The 16014-nt window shown below is 19.0% G+C and overlaps 5 protein-coding genes across 7 annotated transcripts; 3 read left to right on the top strand and 2 right to left on the bottom strand.

Annotated features, from left to right (window-relative positions):
• LOC122715809 (ejaculatory bulb-specific protein 3-like) lies at positions 1–1660 on the bottom strand. Its single transcript, XM_043938282.1, has 2 exons — positions 1398–1660; positions 1–344 (listed from the first exon to the last, which is right to left on the bottom strand). The coding sequence occupies exons 1-2, from the start codon at positions 1558–1560 to the stop codon at positions 193–195; spliced, it is 315 nt and encodes a 104-aa protein (XP_043794217.1). The 5' UTR covers positions 1561–1660; the 3' UTR covers positions 1–192.
• A 1448-nt stretch (positions 1661–3108) lies between these two features.
• LOC122715709 (GON-4-like protein) lies at positions 3109–8629 on the top strand. 3 transcript variants are annotated; one of them, XR_006346893.1, is made up of 13 exons: positions 3109–3423; positions 3853–4037; positions 4186–4385; positions 4465–4782; positions 4848–5040; positions 5146–5271; positions 5359–5988; positions 6056–6212; positions 6303–6858; positions 6946–7174; positions 7334–8056; positions 8147–8352; positions 8430–8629. XR_006346893.1 is itself a non-coding variant. In XM_043938091.1 (12 exons), the coding sequence occupies exons 1-12, from the start codon at positions 3276–3278 to the stop codon at positions 8195–8197; spliced, it is 3516 nt and encodes a 1171-aa protein (XP_043794026.1). In that variant the 5' UTR covers positions 3109–3275; the 3' UTR covers positions 8198–8629. The 3 variants fall into 3 exon arrangements, 2 of the variants coding, with proteins under 2 accessions (XP_043794026.1, XP_043794028.1); XM_043938091.1 differs by having other exon boundaries at positions 8147–8629; XM_043938093.1 differs by lacking the exon at positions 3109–3423 and having other exon boundaries at positions 3906–4037; positions 4154–4385; positions 8147–8629.
• A 1536-nt stretch (positions 8630–10165) lies between these two features.
• LOC122715710 (phosphorylated adapter RNA export protein) lies at positions 10166–12181 on the bottom strand. The gene is made up of 4 exons (XM_043938094.1): positions 12043–12181; positions 11172–11787; positions 10827–11102; positions 10166–10742 (listed from the first exon to the last, which is right to left on the bottom strand). The coding sequence occupies exons 1-4, from the start codon at positions 12154–12156 to the stop codon at positions 10477–10479; spliced, it is 1272 nt and encodes a 423-aa protein (XP_043794029.1). The 5' UTR covers positions 12157–12181; the 3' UTR covers positions 10166–10476.
• Positions 12182–12241: 60 nt separating this feature from the next.
• On the top strand, positions 12242–14007 carry LOC122715931 (probable oligoribonuclease; the record flags this gene model as incomplete). Its single annotated transcript, XM_043938528.1, is given in 6 exon segments — positions 12242–12259; positions 13232–13264; positions 13332–13501; positions 13589–13757; positions 13760–13815; positions 13893–14007. Coding segments are annotated over 6 exon segments (561 nt in total), but the record flags the coding sequence as incomplete, so codon positions are not given.
• Positions 14008–14785: 778 nt separating this feature from the next.
• LOC122715858 lies at positions 14786–15949 on the top strand. The gene is made up of 4 exons (XM_043938388.1): positions 14786–14937; positions 15209–15466; positions 15560–15661; positions 15760–15949. Exons 2-4 carry the CDS (start codon positions 15218–15220, stop codon positions 15889–15891), a joined length of 483 nt encoding a protein of 160 aa, XP_043794323.1. The 5' UTR covers positions 14786–14937; positions 15209–15217; the 3' UTR covers positions 15892–15949.
• Positions 15950–16014: the final 65 nt, after the last annotated feature.

The following is a 16014-nucleotide window of genomic DNA, read 5'->3' as shown; positions in this document are numbered from 1 at the left end:
ACAAAGTTACAAGTAATATTATAGATATTAACGATATTTAAAATTTTTAATATTAAAATTATTAATATTATGAAAAATTTATTTAACGTCATTTCAAAATTTAAGAACATCTTATGATATTATCAATGAGTTGTTCCATCGTCAATTGTTATTATCTTGAGTTTTTTAATTTTCATACTAATATCTTTGATATTAATAATATTTCATTATTTTATAACGTCGTAAAATCAACTGCCATTCATAGGGATAATTTTGTTGCATAAAAGGTATTAATGTATTTGCAATTCCAACTTGTCGTGACGTGCATCGATTGCAATGATTGTTCAACACTTCTGGCAACAATTCTGCAAGAATCATAACAGTATTTATAATATGAACGAATTATTAAATCTGTTTACGACCTAAATTTGCATGTTAAGAAAAAAAATTGTTGATTTTGCTTAATATATTGTTTGGCAAATATTGTCGATAAATCATAACAAAATTTATTTATTAATAATGCGTAATTGCTATTGAAGAAACAATAAAATAAAATGTTTGAAAGTGAATTTTGGTAAAATCGTTTTATTTTTATTTCATTTGTTTTTATTTGTTTAATAGATTTTTAATAAGATTATTTATTATTATATTATTATTTATAGCAAAATATTATTCAATATTTCATTCTTTATTAATCAATTATTATGTAAGAAGTATATTATTTTATTAACAAATTAGTTATTTATTATTTAATAATACTTATTTATTAACACTTATTTATTTTTTAATAATATAATTTTGTTATTTTTAAATTTATTATTCAAAACTAATGATCGTATTTACATAATAATGAAATATAGAAAAAACATTTTATTTTTTTTTTTATTCTAATATTGAAAATTTATTATAAACAGATTTAACAAATATTATATTAGATTTATTTGATTTGATAGATGTATACAATATAGAAACAAATAAAACAAAGTGGGAGTAATCATTTTTATATTTATTTAATTAACTTGAATTATGTATTAAATAAATATGTATTATTTATTTAATTTGTATATAATATTTATTTATTTAATATATATATAATAAATAATTTTTAATTGGATAAAATATATCAAATAATTTAAGAATTAATAAGAACTAATAAAATAATTTTTAGCTTGAATTTATTTAAAAATTTAAAAAATTAAAAATATTAAATAAAATTTGTCATGATATAAGCAAAATGATTTAAATCAGTTATTTTCACTAAATTTTTATGACAAATATTTTGAATATATTTTATATTTAAGTTATAAAGAAATTACATACAAATAAAAGAAAAAGAAAATTAATAAATAAATAATAACATTAAAAAATTTAATGATTAATAAATAAAATTAATAAATAATTTATGTTCTAAATCTTACCTTTAATTTTCTTTCCAATTACATCACAATGTCCCCGATCCAAAATACAATGAAGTTGTTTTTGTACATATGGTCTATCCGTTAAAAATTTTGAAATATCATCTTGCGCTTTAACATTTATTAATGCGAGAATAGTGAAAAAAAGAAGAATTTTTATTTTCATTTTTGATTTAAATATTGAAGAAGAAAGAAACAATTTGATTCTACGTTCTAACTCTTTCGTAACTAAACGGCAATGTAAGTAATACTGATTATTTTAAATGTCAAAACTCGTCCTTATATGGTTTGAGGGTAATAATAAAATAAACAATGATTCTGCAAATTTCAAATTTTAAATCGTTTGTGGAAAGTAACTTTCAAAACATTAGATAGCAATTATATAGCAATTATATATCGATTATATAGTAATTATATAGCAATTATATAAAGCTACATATAATATATATATATATATATATATATATATATATATATAATTATTTTTATTTGATAATTTCTATAACGGAAAATTTTTCATGACAAAACTGATTTTTACTTTTCTAAAAATAACATTATAAATAATATTATAAATTTATAAATAATAATTTATGTTAAAGATTTGTTAAAGATAAATTTTATCTTTTTTATTTTATTAATCTTTACATCAAGATCAAATTTAAAAATTAATATTATTTACATTCTAAATATATTAATTTAATTTTAATTAATAGAAATATGTTTATATAGTATAACTAAATCTCAAATTTTTATGAATACTTAAAGCATTAAAAATTTTATAATTTAAATATATAAATTTAAAAATAAATTATTATATAAATTTATAGAAATTATTATTATTATTTAAATTTTACATAAAAATTATGTTATTACATATTATACACATATTTTGTTACAAATTATTATTTTTATTCGGATTGAAAATATTTTAATAAAATTAAAATATGATAATATCAGAATCAATTTCAAAGTATTGAATTATTAAACCATTTTCTATATTTACTTTTTATATTTAGGTAAATATAAATAGTTAAATATCCATGTTTATCCGATTTTTATGATTCGATTTGAATTAGTAATCTCGTATTTTCGATCTTTATTAATAAATATTAAATAATACTTACATCAATAGAAATAGAAAAATCAAAAGTTGATTTATAATCGTTAGGATTAAAATAAAGTTTTATTTTCTTGAAGTAATTTCATAAATATTAATTTATTCATGAAATTACTTATTTATTATATAAATATAAAGAAATTGTATCGATGAATTATATTTACACAATTATATTTTACACAATAATATTCGATTCTGAAATTGATTTCGATTCAGCCAATAGTTAAATTCGTAATATCTCCATGTGATTGAATTTATTTCCGATGATTAAACTCATCGAATAATATTTAGCTAATAAATAATATGATAATAAATGATCAATATGATAAGAATTATTTTTGCTTTTTTATTTAATAAAAAAAACATCTCTTATGAAATATTTGTGTAAATTTTTGTTACTATTTTTTTTTATATCTTTTAAATTAAATATTTCAAACTCAAAAAATTTTAAATAAAAATTAAATAATGTAATTTTGAAAATAAAAAAAGATTCGACTAATATATAAAGTACAATATTGAGAATCGATTAGTATTAATTAATATATAAGCTGAAGCTATGGCTTAAAATACAATAAATATGGCTGCTATCATTGAAAACTCAATCACAGTATAAAAATGATAATGTATAATATAATGCAGCATTTTAATAATAATAATTTATTGTGGAATAATTTTAATATTTATATAATCTAAGCATATCGATTAATGTTTAACATATAATTTGTGAAACGTGATTTTGCTAAGAATATGTTATAACTATTAATATGTGTGATTGGGATTGTGAAGTAGATGAAGATTGGGTGAATTTTTTAAAGGAATTCACTCAACCATTAACTCAAGAACCTATAGTGGAAGATGATCCAGAAGCAGATCCAGAATATAATGTTTCAGATGATGAAGAAACAGAATTTTGTATGTTTGATAAATAGAAATAATATATATATTTATGTACATATATATATTGTTTAACAAAGTAAAAGTTTTAACATTTTTGATCATACAGATATATATCAATTTATTAATTTTTTTGTTATATATTTTTAATTAAAACACTTTTTATATATATTTTTGTTATATAGATATGTTAGATATAATTATATGTATGTTTTATTTTATAATTATATTTTTAATTTAACATTTTTCTCTTATTTCTTCTCATTAAACAATTATAGTCATAGAAATCTCATATTATAATTAATCAATTGATATTTGAAAATATTTTATAAATTCTTTTGTCTTTTTGTCTTATACTTCAGTTAAAATCTTTACTTTTAGCAAATTTATAAATATAGATATATATAATTTTTGTATAAATTATTAAAATAATTTAAAAATTTATAGTGGATAAAGAAGAGTTACGAGCTGATAAAGCTGTAAAAGTTTCACGCAAGGAATTAAATGATTTGATTGCAGAATTATTTGAGTTTACAGATACATATTCTAAACAAGAACAAGAAAGTTCAAAAAAGAAAAAATCTTTAGAAAATACAAATTTTCCACAAATACAAATTGGAAATGATATTGTGGTAAGATAAAAATAATTTCTATATTTCTATAAATAATATATAATAATATATAATTTTTTAATATATAATTTCTATAAATAAATATAATTTTAATTAGCAAAATAATTTTTAATTAGCATTCTATTACATTTTTAATTATGGAATTTAGAATGAATCTGTAACAGATATATTATCTACTTACAAAGAAACTGACCATTCCAATTTAATAAATCCAAATCAAAAAGAATTATTAGCAGTTCAATTTCGTCAACATGTTCAATTAATGGTGCAACATTTTGCTATGACATATATGCATCCAGATTTACATTCTCAATCACAAACATGTAAACAAAATTTAAATAGTATAAAGTGAGTTTATAAAATAATAATTCATAAATTATGAATGTATTAAATAAATAATTTAATAAATTTATATTATTTATATTAGATATTTAAGTAATGGACCTAATTCTGCATTTAATGTGATAAATTTACCAGATGCTTTAAAATTAATATTTGATTGGGAAAAAAAATTTTTGGATAATGAATTTTCTGAAGATTTTAAAAAGGCTCTTATAGATGAAGATCCAATAAAGAAAATATATCTTGTGCAAAAACATAAAGGTGCATCTATTTTTCATCCAGAATTAAAAAAACTATTTATGGAAAGTAAAGCTTTAATGTATCCACAACTTTTACCTGAAATACCATTTAGACCTGAATCAATTAAATTTGTACGACTTCCATATTTAAAATCTGAAGAAAAGTAAGTATATAATATATGTGTATTACAAAAAATGTGATACATTTTTTGAATATTTATTTTTTCAGTTTAATTGCATTAGGTTTGGAACAGTTTCTTCCTTTTGTTGCATCTAAACCAAGAAAATTTAAGAGTAAAAAACTTCAATTAATTGATGCAGTACAATTAATTATTCAATATTTAATACCATGTAGAGAACCTCATGGATTAATATATCATATTCGAAAACGTCGATGCGCAAAACATGCAAATCCAATAAAAGTAAATAATATATCTATAAATATAAATATATCCATAAATAATATGTAATAAATGAAAAAGATATGTTTATTATAATAAAATTTGATTAAATAAATATTTCTACAGCATTACTTCGAAAAAGGTTCTGCTCCAAGAACAATACATTACATTACATTGGAATGTGATCTCAAAGCTCCCAAAGATCAATCAATAAATCTATTACCTTCAGTATGGCAGACTTATCTTAGTAATGTAAGTATTTAATATATTTATTTTTAATATTATAATATATTATAATATATTATAATACATATAATAACATTTCATTTATTTATATAGATACACACAGAACAAAAAGTTGATGTATTAAAACGAAAATATATACTTAATTCACATAATGATGTTATAAAAAAAGATTGTTTTACAAATGGAAATAGAAATCATATTTCTAATACTGTTCTCTTATACAATTCATCTATTAATATATTACCAAAAATATTACCTGCAAATCAGAAGATAAGTAAAAATATATCAAAAGACAATTTGTGTTTAAATGAAAATTCTAATTCTAAAATTTTGAAAAATATTTCAAATAATGGAACTAATATTGAATTACATAATATACATACATTAAATAAAGAGCGCAACAATTCTTTAAAAATCATGACATCACAAGAAAAAAAAGAGAAAAAGATAGATGGAAATGAATTTAAAAAAATTCAAAATGATACAAATCTTATATCAACACACTCGAAGTTTCGTAAAAAATCTTCTGAAATAGTACAAGAATTACCACAATTACGAAAAACTACACCTAGATTAGCAAAAACAAGAAGTGCTCAAAACATGAAATTAATGGCTCAAGTTTTAGGACCAAAAGCTTTATCATCTAATAATAATACTTTAAAGTCTAGAGAAAAAAATGAAATAGATACAAATTTAGAAAAAATATCAACTTTACCTAAGATAGTGAGTAAAATTATAACTTTCTAATAAAATAAAATAAATAATATTTGTAATTTAAATTTTATTACAGGATAATGAAGATGAAATAGCAGAATTAATGTTAGCTAGTACAACAATTAAGAAAGATTCTATTAGTAGAAAGAAAGCAAAAGAAGCTAGAGAATTAGAAAATATTAAAAGACTTTTAGAATCTGAAAATCCATTAAATGAAGAAGAAAGAGGTTCAAGTACATATCTTTTTCTCTTTTTCTCGCTATGTAATAATTTAACAATATACATTCAAATTAATTTTAAATAACTTATATTATCTTATATAGAATTTGCAGCATCATATCTTCAAAAATTACATTTAACATTAGAATCTAATAATCCAGCAACATTACGATCTATTATAAAATTATATTTAGATTATTATGAAAAATTAGATAATATTAATCAGATGGAGAATGAATTATCATTTTCTAATCGATCAAGATGTTCTCAAAATGAACAAATTATGGAAAAAACTGCAAAAGATAAAGATACAATAACTATCAATTTGTATCAAGATGTATGTGAAAAATTACGAGAATATCCTGAACTTTGTACGGATTTTTTATTGTTTTTAAAACCACATCAAGCTGCAATGATAGATAAGTCAGTGGAATATATAATGCTTCAAAAGATGAACGAATTTGTTAATGTAGCTCAAATATATTTTGCTAAACAACCTTCTCGAATAGCAAAAATGATGCAAGCTATTACACAGCTTTCATCTGATACACAGATAACATTAGAACATATTCATGCAACTATGGGCCCTATACTTAAGGGACATCCTTTAGTTATGGATTTATTTTTACAAATATTACCTACTGCTAAACCACCAGACAGGTAATACAATATTATTATTAATTACATATATATAAATTTAATTAATAAATTTATAAATATTTAATTGTACATTTAATTATTTTGTAGTTTATTTGCATCACATATGTTTGAAAATTTAACATGCCCAGTAGGACCACATGATAAAAGTAAAATTTATACTGAAGATGCACCTGAATTATATGAAAATATAGAATTACCAGTGTTATCACTTCAAGAAGATCCTTATGGTGGAGAAAATTGCAAGTGCAATTGTCACAATGGTGATGAAACCACTTGTAAGAATATTTCTGAACATTGCATTTCTTGTGGTACAAGGGTACGTCATATTTTTTCTTATTTTAATTTTTTAATAAAAATTATATATTTTTATATATTTATTATATATTTTATATATTATTTTTTATATACATTATTTGAAATTGTTTAATAAATTTTCATCATAAAAATTTTAAATATATATTTAAAAAATGGACAGTTTCTAAATGGAAAAATTTATCTTCAAACATCTGAAGGCCTAAGACCTGCAAAAATTATTTTTCCTGGAGCTGATGAAGAAAAATTGGAAAATATTGCTCGTGTATCTTTAAAAATTACTGATAAATTTACTTCATCTATTTCATCTAAACAACGAAGAAAATCTTCGAAAAATGAATTTCATAGTGATGAACAATCTTGTTTATCAAAAAGTTTACCTATTAAAGAAAATGAAGATGGAGAAAAGTTAATTGTAAAATCTAAAAAAACTATAAAATCTCCATCAAAATCAACAGATCAGAAAAAAAATTTAAAAAGATCTGGAAATGAAATAAATCACATAAAGAATAGAAATACAAAAAAAATACGCATATCCCAATGTAAAAATAAAAGAAAAAACAAAGTTGATAAACTAGAAGCAAAATTAGAATATGTAGATTCAAATGTTAATCATATAAAATCAAATAAATATTTATCTATTGACTATAAAAATTCTGATAAAAAAACATTAGTGAAAAATATAGAAATTGAAATATCGAATGATAATATAAGAAAAATTGATTCAAATTGTGAAATAAAAAATATTAATTTAAATACAAATGTAAATATTAAATCATGGACACGACAAGAAGATATGATTCTGTTACAAGCTATTAAAAAAGAATATTCTGAAAATTCACTTGCCATGGTTAGTAAAATATTAGGGAATCGTACAATTGATCAAGTAAGTAAAATTATATGCTGTATAATGTATAATTTTTTAAATATCTTTAATATATAAATAAGATATCTTTAAATATATATTTTTTTATAGGTTAAAGAAAGATGTGAAACTCTTCTTTCTTTATTAGAAAAAATGATGTAATTGTATTAGAAAAAAAGAAATATATATATATATAGTTGTTTATTGTTGATAAGTTGATAAGTTGGCAATCAAAGCAATATAGAGAACAAAAAGAGTACTTTTTTCTTTTGCTACAATGATCTTAAGTTATCAGTTCTTCATATAAGTATTTAAATGTATATACTTATTGTAGTTATTATTGATAAATTGAATAAATCGAAAATAATATGATCTAATTGATTAATTTCGATAGATCTAAAATTCATTCATAAAAATATATATATTGATCGGAAGTCTTCAAATAAAATCATACAATATTAATTGTATGTGATGAGCAATAGAGAAGTATTAAATGGAAAATATTCTCATTCTGTCATCTTGCTAATCAACTTGTTATTTTTGCGATATATATACATGCGATTATTATTAAATCTCATGTCAAATTTTTACTGAGTAAGTATATATATATATATATAAATTTTTAAATATTTATGAAATATTTAAATATTTTAATTATAATGAAAATATTAAAATATTTCTTTTACAATATAAACTATTTATTTCTATTTTTGTAATAAATTTATTTTTATTTTTATTAATTATATTTTTTATTACAAGATATCTTATAAACATTAGCAAAATATAAAATATTTATAGTACTTGGAATTTTAATTTTAAATTTAAATTTTATTTAAATTTAAATATTTTCTTTTATTTTTATTTTCATTTTCATCTTTATTTTAATTTTTACAGAAGAAACAAAAACAATTGGCTCTATATGAGATAAATTGCTATCATTCATTATGTACAAAAATATATTTCATAGGTTTGTATTTGAATTTATGAAATATTAAAGTTACATAACAATATAATATTAATATACAAATATAATGTTAATATGATAAAAAGAATAATATTTATAAATTGACTATTTTTTACTAGTATAATATATAGAACAATTGCTATTGCATTTCACAAATTATATATCTATATTTATACAATATACATATATACAAAATTCATTTACAAAAAGATTTACATTACAAATTTATTTAATCGTATTTAGATTATTTCATAATAATTTAAAATTAAAAAATTGTTGAATTAATTATAAAATTATTTCTCCTTGTATTATATATATGCATATATATATATGTATATATATAGACACACATTCACACATATACAAAAAATATATGTATATAAAAAAAAATAAATATAAAATATATATTAAATAATATTAATAATTTTTATTTTATTTAAAAAATAATTTTGAAAAATAAATTCTTTTATTGATTTCTCAAAATTTATTTAAATGTATAAATTTTTGTTCCCTTTATATTGTATGATTTAGTAACAGATATATAAAACAAATATGTGAAATTCTATTGCATAATTATTAATGCATAAAATTATCAAAAAATAAAAAAATTATTAATATATTTAAAATTATATTGTTGTTTTTTTCATTATAAATTTAATATAGATTTAAAATTTTAAAAACCAAATATATAAAAATTTGAAACAATTCAGTCTTATTTTACTGGATTTTTCTAGTATGTGAAAAATTACTTAAATGAATTTAATTTATTTTAATGATAAAATAATGAAATAATTATTTTAAATATTTAATTATTATATAAAAGAATTTTAATAAAACTATAAAATGATTTTTTTATTTAACTAAATTTTTTCAAATTTATATATTGTATAATATTCATAACTGAAAAAATAAATTGTTACGCACATAATATATGAAGTAAAATTTTATATATGAGACAATTTGTTTAATATATTATACAAAGTACAAATAGTCTAATATTTATTTTCATAGTGACTTTTATATACATAAACAATTTTCAACAATGAAAATTTCATAAAAATAACAACACAATATATAATATTTAAGTATATATTATGTTATAATTTCTACAAAATTTCATACTTGTTACGTCTCTTACATTTTTTTACATCTATCTTAATAATAAATAGAAACCTGTTAAATGAAACATAAAAAAAAGAGTATACAAATATTTTTTGTTTTTCAAAATTTGAGAAAATAATAAAGTATATTACCATAATATGTACACTTGATAAATTATTTTATCACAATATGGAACGTCGTTGCAATAGATTTGGATTGATCAATTTTTGATCATCCATGATTTTTATCTGTATATATTATAGGCAAACGTACAAATTATGTAAAATATATTCACATAATATATGTGTATAGATATTTTGTAAAGAACTTCATTTTGTACAAATTATCTGCGCAATACATATTCCAAAGTAATATTTTAAAGTACTTCCATACTGTCTATGTCTATTCCAATATCAAGGAAATCATCTCCATAGTTTTGAACATGCCTTTGTACAAGTGGATGCTCTGAATGATCTGGATCATCTGTTACAGGACTTGGTGGTGGATTAGTCATTGTTCGATCAGAATCCAGTGGCATTCTATCCATACCTTCTCCACGCCTCAATCTTGCTTCTTCTGCAATTTCTCTTGTAGAAAGTTCTGCTTTTGTTAGTAAAGCAGGAAGATCTTTTTCTGAACCATCTATAAACATTAAACATATTTTTATTATATTTATATTTTAAAAAATTTTTATTCTTTCTATTATGATATAATAAAATAACTTACTTTCTAGACATTTTATTAATTCTTGTGCTTTTTGTCTTCTTGCAGCAGCATCAGCTTTTCTTTGTTCAGCATGTTCTTTTTTATCATAATAAAATATCTCCCTTATTTTTTCTCGTGGGATATGTTCATCATTTTTCACTAACCATAAATATACACCTCCTGCAGTTCTTCTTCTAGATCCATTCATTATTAACATACCACCTCCTTCTTCAATCTTTTTAGTTTTTTGAAAAAAATCAATAGCTTTTTCTTTACCAATTATATCTACAATTCTTCCTATAAAATAGAGATTTAAATAACTAAGTATATACATATATTAATTTAAAATAGCAAAAAATTTCTTACTTATAAGGAGATCTTTTTTCTCATTAAGTTTTGATGTTATATCAGTAGCAACATCTGCATCAGTTGATTCAACTGTTGTACTTAAATCCGCAATTTTACGTGCAATTCCTTTTTGGTTATCTATATCCATTGAATTACGTTTCTTTCCTAATCTCAATTTAATATTACTTCTATCTGAATTTGTTCTTTTATTTGTCAGTCTCTTTTCTCCATCTTTTTCATCTTCTGAACTATTATTATTGTGATGCTCCATATTCCATGTACCATTATAAGAATAATGATGTGGAATATTATAACTCTCAACATTACGTTCTTGATTTCGCTTTTTTGTTACACCACATAATATTAGATCTTCTGTTAAAGATTCTTCTTGTAATTGAGTACACCATATTTTATATTTATCATTTTTGTCCGACCAATTTTTTGTCATACTTCTAGAACGTCTTAATTTTAATTTAGGTCTTTTACTTTTAATATGTTCAGAATCTGAATCAGAATCACTTTCAGAATCTGCAGAATCATCAGATTCATCACTATAACCCATTTTTATATTTTCTTCTTTATTTGAAATTGCATGAGGTCTTTTTAAAACATTATACGTTTCAATATCGCTTGTCTAAATAAAAGTATATTATAATTAATAAATATAGCTTATAAAAAATTATAAAAAATTAATTTAATTTTACAAGATAAAAAAATTTTGCAATATTATAAATTTTAAATAACATATAAAAGAATACTTTATTCAAATAATACATCAATTAAATTAATTCTAATTTAACTACAAAGTTTAATATTAGAATACGATAATCGTTATGATTAAAATAGGTTAGATTCATATAAAATGTAAAATTATACAATATTTCTTTACCTCATTATCTATAACTTCACCATCTTCAAGTTCTAAAGGTTCTGCTTCCATATTTCTCTTCTCAAAAATTACGATATTTTTCAATAAATAATTATTGAATGAAACTATAATCATACACTACCTTCGTAGAGGATCTTTTTTTCTATGCAATCTTAACGACAGTTTTTTTCACAATTCCATCATTGCCACCACCATCGCTATGTATTCTCTACATTTTGTTTAGTGATTTCTATAGATCAATTTGATTTTCGGTTATTAATATAAATTTTTATACACAATAAAAAGATAAATTTAAATTTTAATTAAAAAATTTGCATTTATTATTAATACTACATTATTAATAATTATAAACTTATTAATAATTATAAACTTATAATAACAATATATATAAATTTATAGTATTGTATTATCATTTTTTTTATAGTGAATTTTATTATCGTTAAATTTTTGACACTGATATAGTTTATAGATGTAGTTCTCATATCCTATCTTTTGAATTTTGCATTTAAATTGCAATTTCGTATATTTTTTATAATTATTAAATTTTTTCGAAAAAAAAATTAAATTTATTACAAACAAAAATGATTTCTATATCTTTTTTAAAATGGTTGAAAAATTATTTTCAATTAATTATTTCACATTATTTAAATAATGGTTTTTATTAAAAATCTTTTATATTTTTTTAAATATATTATATTATAATATAAAAATAAATTAAAAATAATTTACTAAACAAAACATTGTTTAAACTATATTACAAATATTAAATATTCATTATAAATAATAAATATTTAAAATATATAATAAAATAATTAATTTAATAACTAGTACTACTAAGTACGTATAAATATATATCTACAATTGTTAATGTTTTTATTTTAAAAAATAATATACATATTTGTAAGATAAATCTTAATTAGATTTTTACAATTACTTTTATAATTATATTTTTATCATTTTTATCATTTTTATCATTTTTATCATTTTTATTATTAATAAAAAAAATCATTTAAAATTTTATAACAAAAACAATAAATTTAAATCTATCTAAAAAATATTATTTATCACTTAAATTAAATTAAATTTCTCTGCATATATTATATTATTATTCTCTGCATATATATATATTAAATCTTGAAAATTTTATTTAAACAACTAAATCACCTACATTCTCCACAAATGTGAAAAGAAAAATAATTATATTATTTGGTTAGATATGGAAGTATGTTCATGTTATTAAATATATTTCGCATAATAGAATACATTTTAATTTATTATGTATATTTCAGATGAGTGGACTTGATATAAATACATTTCAAATTTTAGAAATAGCTTGTATAATTACTGACAAAAATTTAAAAACTGTAAGCAAAGATTTAAATATTATTATACATCACTTAGATGAAATATTAAATAATATGGATGATTGGTGTTTAGCAACTCATCAAAAAGTAATTTTGTATATAAATAAATAACAGACATATATAGTTTCAATATAATAATATATAAATCTATATTTATATTTAATATTTATATTTATTTTTAGATATGATTTAATTTATGAATCATGTTTAAATAAAATTACTATACAAGATGCTGAGCAAATTCTACTAAAATATTTAAAAATATATGTAAAAGAAGTAATATGTCCATTAGCAGAAAGTTCAGTCTATGTAGATCATATGTTTTTATATAAATATATGCCATTTATAATTTTAATAACTATTTACATTATAGAATTATTGATACTTCTACTATTAAAAAATTAATTAAGTAATGTATATTTTACATATATTTGTTCATGCATTATATCTTATACATTCAATGAATTATAATTGTATTAATTTCAGGAGGTGGAATATAAATATATCTATTTTAAAAAAAGATCATAATCATAGAGCATTATCTGATATAAAAGAAAGTATAAAAGAATTATAATATTATAAAAATAATATATTTAATTCTTATATATTACAAGATAATATGAAATTATAAATATAATTTTATAAAAACAATAATTTCATAATACCAAGATAATAAATAACATTTGTTAATTATTACATTTAATATTTAAAATAATTTTTTTTTATAAAATCTTTTTACTCAAATTGAAATATATACAAATTTTAGAATTAATATGTATATATGTATGTGTATATATATATATGTATGTATATAAAGTGAATATTAAAAACCATAAAATAAGGAAAAAATTTTTTTTTATTAAATTAAACTTATTCAATTTAAAGATTAAAAAAAATATAATTAAAAAAATAAATTTATTAGGATCAATTTATATTTACTTTTATAAAAAAATAATTTTTTTTATATATTTTCTAATTGAATTATTTAGCTTAATCAAAATGAAATAATATTATGAATTTAATTATATATATATAATTAATTTAAATATTTACAAGTTTATTACTTATAAGAAATTAATTAAAAAATTATAAAATATTTATGCAGAAAAAAATAAATAAATATTAATGTAAACACAAGCATAGTCTATACAATAAATAAAATTCAAATCTTAATAAAATTTTATATTCAATAAAATTTAAATCAAAATAAAAAATAATATATATTATTTTACAAATATTTTATTAATCGTAATAATTGTTTTTAAATAAAAAAAAAATTGAAGTAAAAAATTTAATATTAATAATTTCATTATTACTAGTATTATGTAATATTTCATTTCTTTCTGAAAATCTTTTCTGGTGAATTTATATTCGCGGCTAATAGACACGTAATGCGCATGGTTGTTAAATAAATTACAGGTTATATTCAATATATATTCTGTGACGCAATCTTTGTAACTGGCTTTGATAATTTGTTTTAACATTTATATAATTTCATTTAATTATTTTGTGTATTTTATATCATTACATTGCAAGTATCAAATTTATGAATAATTATATATATTTTATGTATATATATTATATATAAAAATTATAAAATTTTAATATTATTTTATTATTTTTTTAAAATATATGTTTTATAAGTATATATAAGTTATATATATATATAAGTATATATTTTATAAAAAGTTGTTTATTTTTATATATATGTATAAATTATAATATCAATATACTATATATGATTAATATATATATGATTATTAATAATTATTTAATATGAATTACATTATTATAATTTTTAGTTAATCACAATGGCACCTTATTCTAAATGTGGTGTAAAAATAATGTCAATTGGTGGTCGTGTAACTAGTGAAAGAGAACGTTTGATTGGGATGTTAGAAGAAGAACGTGAATGGAGAGCACGTTTCCTTAAAAGTCAAATTCTTGCACCAGATGAGCCATTAATGACAAAGGAATATTACAAGCAATTGTATAATCCATTTCGAAGGCTTTATAAATTACCTTTTAACAAATTTGAAGCACTATTAAGTCCTCTTATAGTAAATAGATAAAATCATTTTCTTATTATATTATGTAATATTAGTAAAAAAAAAATATTACTTGATTTTATTTTTATTTTTATTTAATTATAGGGTAAAACATTTGCAACTGTTATACGTAACACAACATCCAAACTTATGATGACTATTGTTGGAATTTATTGTGGATGGTATTATTTTAAATATAATACATGTGTATGTCATAAAAATTTTTTAATACATATATTAATAAGAAATTTATTAATATAGATTTATTAAGATTTTGAACATAATATTAAAATATTTTTTTATAGACTTGGATGAAACAATCTGGTTGGAGAATAATAAAGACACGTGATGCAGCAATTCCAGGAACAAAAAATTATAAAGGTTTAGAAAAACCAAAAACATTTGCTACAAATGGTTTTGAAAATTCTCCTATATAAAAATTATTGTAATTATTGTCAAGTAGTATTTCGAATATATTATTTATATTTTAAGTAATATTTAGAATATATTATTTATTTTATATACTTTATTTACAATAAAGTAGTAATTCAATAAAATTA

The sequence above is a fragment of the Apis laboriosa genome, unplaced genomic scaffold (assembly GCF_014066325.1).
Source record: "Apis laboriosa isolate Shangri-la unplaced genomic scaffold, ASM1406632v1 scaffold40_cov151, whole genome shotgun sequence".
Taxonomy (NCBI): domain Eukaryota; kingdom Metazoa; phylum Arthropoda; class Insecta; order Hymenoptera; family Apidae; genus Apis; species Apis laboriosa.
This window is presented reverse-complemented; position numbering and strand designations above follow the sequence as displayed.

Excerpts from the sequence above, each read along its gene's own strand:
- LOC122715858 (XM_043938388.1), top strand. The coding sequence starts at position 15,218 with ATGGCACCTTATTCTAAATGTGGTGTAAAAATAATGTCAATTGGTGGT. Across the intron at positions 15,467-15,559 it reads CACTATTAAGTCCTCTTATA|GGTAAAACATTTGCAACTGT; the intron begins GTAAATAGATAA and ends ATTTAATTATAG. Across the intron at positions 15,662-15,759 it reads ATTTTAAATATAATACATGT|ACTTGGATGAAACAATCTGG; the intron begins GTATGTCATAAA and ends ATTTTTTTATAG.
- LOC122715709 (XM_043938091.1), top strand. The coding sequence starts at position 3,276 with ATGTGTGATTGGGATTGTGAAGTAGATGAAGATTGGGTGAATTTTTTA. Across the intron at positions 4,038-4,185 it reads AAATTGGAAATGATATTGTG|AATGAATCTGTAACAGATAT; the intron begins GTAAGATAAAAA and ends TATGGAATTTAG. Across the intron at positions 4,386-4,464 it reads CAAAATTTAAATAGTATAAA|ATATTTAAGTAATGGACCTA; the intron begins GTGAGTTTATAA and ends TATTTATATTAG.
- LOC122715809 (XM_043938282.1), bottom strand. The coding sequence starts at position 1,560 with ATGAAAATAAAAATTCTTCTTTTTTTCACTATTCTCGCATTAATAAAT. Across the intron at positions 345-1,397 it reads AATTGGAAAGAAAATTAAAG|AATTGTTGCCAGAAGTGTTG; the intron begins GTAAGATTTAGA and ends TGATTCTTGCAG.
- LOC122715710 (XM_043938094.1), bottom strand. The coding sequence starts at position 12,156 with ATGATTATAGTTTCATTCAATAATTATTTATTGAAAAATATCGTAATT. Across the intron at positions 11,788-12,042 it reads GTGAAGTTATAGATAATGAG|ACAAGCGATATTGAAACGTA; the intron begins GTAAAGAAATAT and ends ACTTTTATTTAG. Across the intron at positions 10,743-10,826 it reads ATTAATAAAATGTCTAGAAA|ATGGTTCAGAAAAAGATCTT; the intron begins GTAAGTTATTTT and ends TAATGTTTATAG.